At 42.7% G+C, this 4,047-nt stretch overlaps 1 protein-coding gene across 1 annotated transcript in view; it reads right to left on the reverse strand.

Annotated features, from left to right (window-relative positions):
- CACNA1D (calcium channel, voltage-dependent, L type, alpha 1D subunit) overlaps positions 1-4,047 on the reverse strand; it is a 228,120-nt gene that overhangs the window by 8,956 nt on the left and 215,117 nt on the right. The window contains exon 45 of the mRNA XM_015418841.1: positions 2,972-3,135. Within this exon, the coding sequence (XP_015274327.1) occupies positions 2,972-3,135 (164 nt within the window). The remainder of the gene's footprint in view (positions 1-2,971; positions 3,136-4,047) is intronic.

The following is a 4,047-nucleotide window of genomic DNA, read 5'->3' on the forward strand; positions in this document are numbered from 1 at the left end:
TGGGGAGGGTTGGATTTGAGGAGGGGAGGAACTACAGATCTGTATAATGCCATAGACTTAACCCTGCAAACCATACATGAAGGAAAAAAAGAAAGAAAGAAAGAAAGAAAGAAAGAAAGAAAGAAAGAAAGAAAGAAAATGGGGGCAGAAGGAAGAAAGAGTATGAGAGAGGTAGAGGGAGACAGGAGGAAGCAAAGGTGTGAGGAATAGGATAACCATTCCACAAGTTTCTTACGGGTCTCCACTTGTTCTCCATAAATCTGTCCAGTCCCATTTAAAAACCTTTAAGCTAGTGTCTATTACCACATCTCACCTCACGGCAGTGAGCTCCGCAAATTTAGCTACATGTTGTCTGAGGACAGTAGTTCCTTTTTCTGTCTTGGATCTATTGCCAATATGTTTCATAGGGTGACCCCAATTTCTAGTATTATGAGATAAAATGTACACCCACATGTACAAATAACATTTTTTAGATTGTCAGAAATTTAAGCATTTAAGAACTCTTGGGTGTAGACCATTCAGACCTATCATTTGTTAATATTCAATGTGTTGATTAGCTCTAGAATTTTTTTCTTTGGACACCTCTGTTCAATTAAATTATTCAAACATCTTCCTTGAAGAAACTGATTCAGGGACAAGTGTCCATCTAATATCCTCCTATATGAAGACTGACACAAACCATTCATTTTATCTGCAGTCTTGCTGTCCTGTCTCTCACTTGACTCCACCCCTTCCTTTGTATGTCTGCTCTGCCTTATATCGTTTCCCCTCATCTAGCTTGCCTCAGCAACCACTCTTATGGATGGCTTCCTTGCTTCCAGTATGTATATCTCATGTCTACACTGTCCGTTTCATTTATCTAATGAAATAAGCTTTGGCTTTTTGAAAGTTCAAGGTGCAATAAACCAGGTCCCTTAAGGATTCTGGGTTGGATTCAGCGGAAAATTTCCAGTGGTGAAAGGGAGGACAATTTTCATTGATTCCCCCCTCTCACCGCAGATCTGGGGAGCATTTTTGGGCTTCAACAGAAGAGCAGAAGCAAGGAAATCATGCTCCATGGACAGAAATCCCTTTCCCCAAAGGGAAATAATCTGCTTGATCCAACCATCTCTCTTCTTGGCTATTTTCTGAAGAATCTGATAGAGCAGCGCGAGGAGAGGTGATCTTTTCCTTCCCTTGCATCACAGCTCAATCTAAATTGAGTTCCCACAGCTGTGTCTTAGTGTTGAACTAAACACCAAGAGAGCCAGTCCTTGATCTCATTGTGACCTGGCCCTAATGTGCAAAACCTGAGCATTACTCTCTTGTGTTTATAACAAGACAAATTTTCTCTGTAATTATATCTGGACAAATGCATCTTGGAATACTGACACTCTATTTTCATTTCCTAAGAAATGGAAGAGGTTCCCCTGGGGAGATTGTTTGCTGCTTTTACTTGGCAAACAACCACTGCCAAAAAGCTGTACTAGTGTTAGCAGATACGGCATCTGTGATGAGAGGGACAGGAAAAGTGCCAGTAAGTGAGTCACTGAAGTGATATTATTGAATTTATGTCACCGTTTTAAGCCTGTGCGTGATTACAAATTTATTTTTTCTGGAACAAAGACAATGCAAATCCATTTTGATCTAATCCTTCCTTATTTTGCACACAGATACCGTGACTTAAAAGTCTGTTTATGGTGTATAGCAACCTTAATCAACACAACACAACTTCAGTACTGTTTAGCAAAGGAGGTGAGGGAAACAGCAGAGAAATACAGGATTTCACCACAAATATGGAAAACTAGGCGCAGCCAGAGTAATTCTCTTTCACCTTGAGCCAATGGCATCTTATTCTTTGTATTATAGTTGAAAAAGAAAAAAAAGACACAGCATTTAATTTTTTTGATGTTGGTAGACCTACTCATAGGCAGATCACGAGAGGGAGGGAGGGCAGGGTTGCATCAATGCTTAGTTCTCGTGGCCCTTTTGGGAATGCTGAATGCCACTTTGGGGTCAGGAAGCAATTTTCTCCAGGCCCGTTTGGCCAGGGATCCTGGAAGGGATTTTGTTGTTGTTGTTGTTGTTTTGCCATCCTTTGGGCATGGAGCAGGGGTCACTGGGGGTGGGGATGGGGAGGTAGTTGTGAATTTCCTGCACTGTGCAGTGAGTTGATGACCCTAGTGGTTCATTCCAGCTCTACGATTCTATGTACATATTCAAGTTGTGTGTGTAGCATGCCACTATTCTTCACTTCCTTTCCATGCCATCCTCTACCTATATTTGACCACTGATGATGATGGTGAGTCTTGCTCATTGTCCTCCCTCCACAAGGGGGATGCATACCAGCAGACTGAGCCAGGATGGCTGTCAGGACTCCAGCCTCCACACAGCCCACCTGCAAATAACTCCAGACGCGTGGGTCCTGCAGCCGCAGCCGAGTGCCTCAGTCAGCAAGCAGAGGAGCCGAGCAGGGGCATCTATAAAACGTGGCAAGAGAAGGCAGGGCCACTATCTCCTTTTTTGACCAAAGGATATTCCAATATAAGTTTTAAAAGAGCAGTATTTCAGGGTACTTTGCAGCTGACCTGTTTGCCAGCTGAATATTAAGACCAAAGACTCATGCGACGGTAAAAACCTTGCTATCAGGCATATTCAGGAAATGGGGGGTTGCCGGTTAATCAAATGGCTACTCAAGCTTATTGCTCTGACCTGAAGGAATCTAGAGCAACCAAACCTCATCCCACTGGGAACACCATGGCAACAGCCCCACACCTGGCAGGACCTTCCCCCAGGCCATGGAGCCATCCTACATAGCAGACAGACAAGTGGGGAAGCTGCTCTTCATTGTTAATTATTATCCTAGAGCTCTGAATGAATTGTTTCTGATACTTTAACAACATGTGGAGAAAATAATGGTGGTATTCTGGGTCTCCTTGGGTCTTCCAAGCCTATAACCATATCATGAAACCAGTGTTTTTAATGTACTCACGTGTTGGTGTTGGAGGTAGCAACCGTCTCCTCGGAGGTCTTTTTGAATCATAACACATCTGTGACTCATCATCTTCATAAAAGCCATGTGGATGATGGTAACCTTTTGGCCGTTCAAAATCTGAATCGTTATAGTAATATCTGCTATGATATTCATGTGCATGTCTGAGTTAAAAAAAACAGATGGTTAATGGAAATTACACTAACAAAGAAATATCATTAGCTTTTTATTTACTGGCTCCTGAAACTCTTACATGTTTCTTAATGATTTGTGCTACTGCATGAAGGCTAATCAAACATTAAACTAAAATGGATCTTACCATTCACATATGGTTTTTGAGTGATGGGTGTTCATGACAGACAAACATTAATTAGTTTATATAGCAACCGATTCATTATGCTATATATATATTTTTAGTTAATTACTGATTTTAAACTGTAAATGAATGAGTAGGGACCTTGAAGTCTGCATTATCTCTCCTTATATATAATTGAGTAGTGAACATTCTATTTCGCAACATTCCAAAATGCACTCCTTTAGTGTTAGGCCGGAAAAACTGCCACTCAGAACACACTGGCTGGGTTGACTGGCTGCTTTGTGCAGTCCCGCCCAGCGTTCCAAGGTCATTTGCATATGGAAGCTGATTGGACGTCACTCCATTCCACACCTCAAACTCACCCCCCCCCCGCAAGGCAGTTGGAATTTTCAGTTGCATAATAGGGGAGAGGAGAATGATGTCAGCTGCTCCCTAGGCAGAGGCTGGGGGGGGGGGTTGTAAAACTTAAGACAGACAGGCAGGTTGGCTGATGGTTGCCAGGAAAGGACATGGGGTTGCCAACTCCAGGTTGGAAACTTCCAGGATATTTTAGGGATGAAGCCTGCTGAGGGTGGGGTCTGAGGAGGAGGAGGAAGAAGGGGACCTCAGACAGATACAATGCCATACTGCCCACACTCCAGACAAGCTGTTGCCAGTCTCCAGGTGACAGTTGGAGAGATCTTAACACTTTGGTGCTACTTCAAAGTGCTGCAATTTATCAACAGAGTAGTGTTTCGGAAAATCTTTAGGAATTGTTTGG

The sequence above is a fragment of the Gekko japonicus genome, unplaced genomic scaffold (genome assembly GCF_001447785.1).
Source record: "Gekko japonicus isolate JY-2015 unplaced genomic scaffold, Gekko_japonicus_V1.1 scaffold1549, whole genome shotgun sequence".
NCBI lineage: Eukaryota > Metazoa > Chordata > Lepidosauria > Squamata > Gekkonidae > Gekko > Gekko japonicus.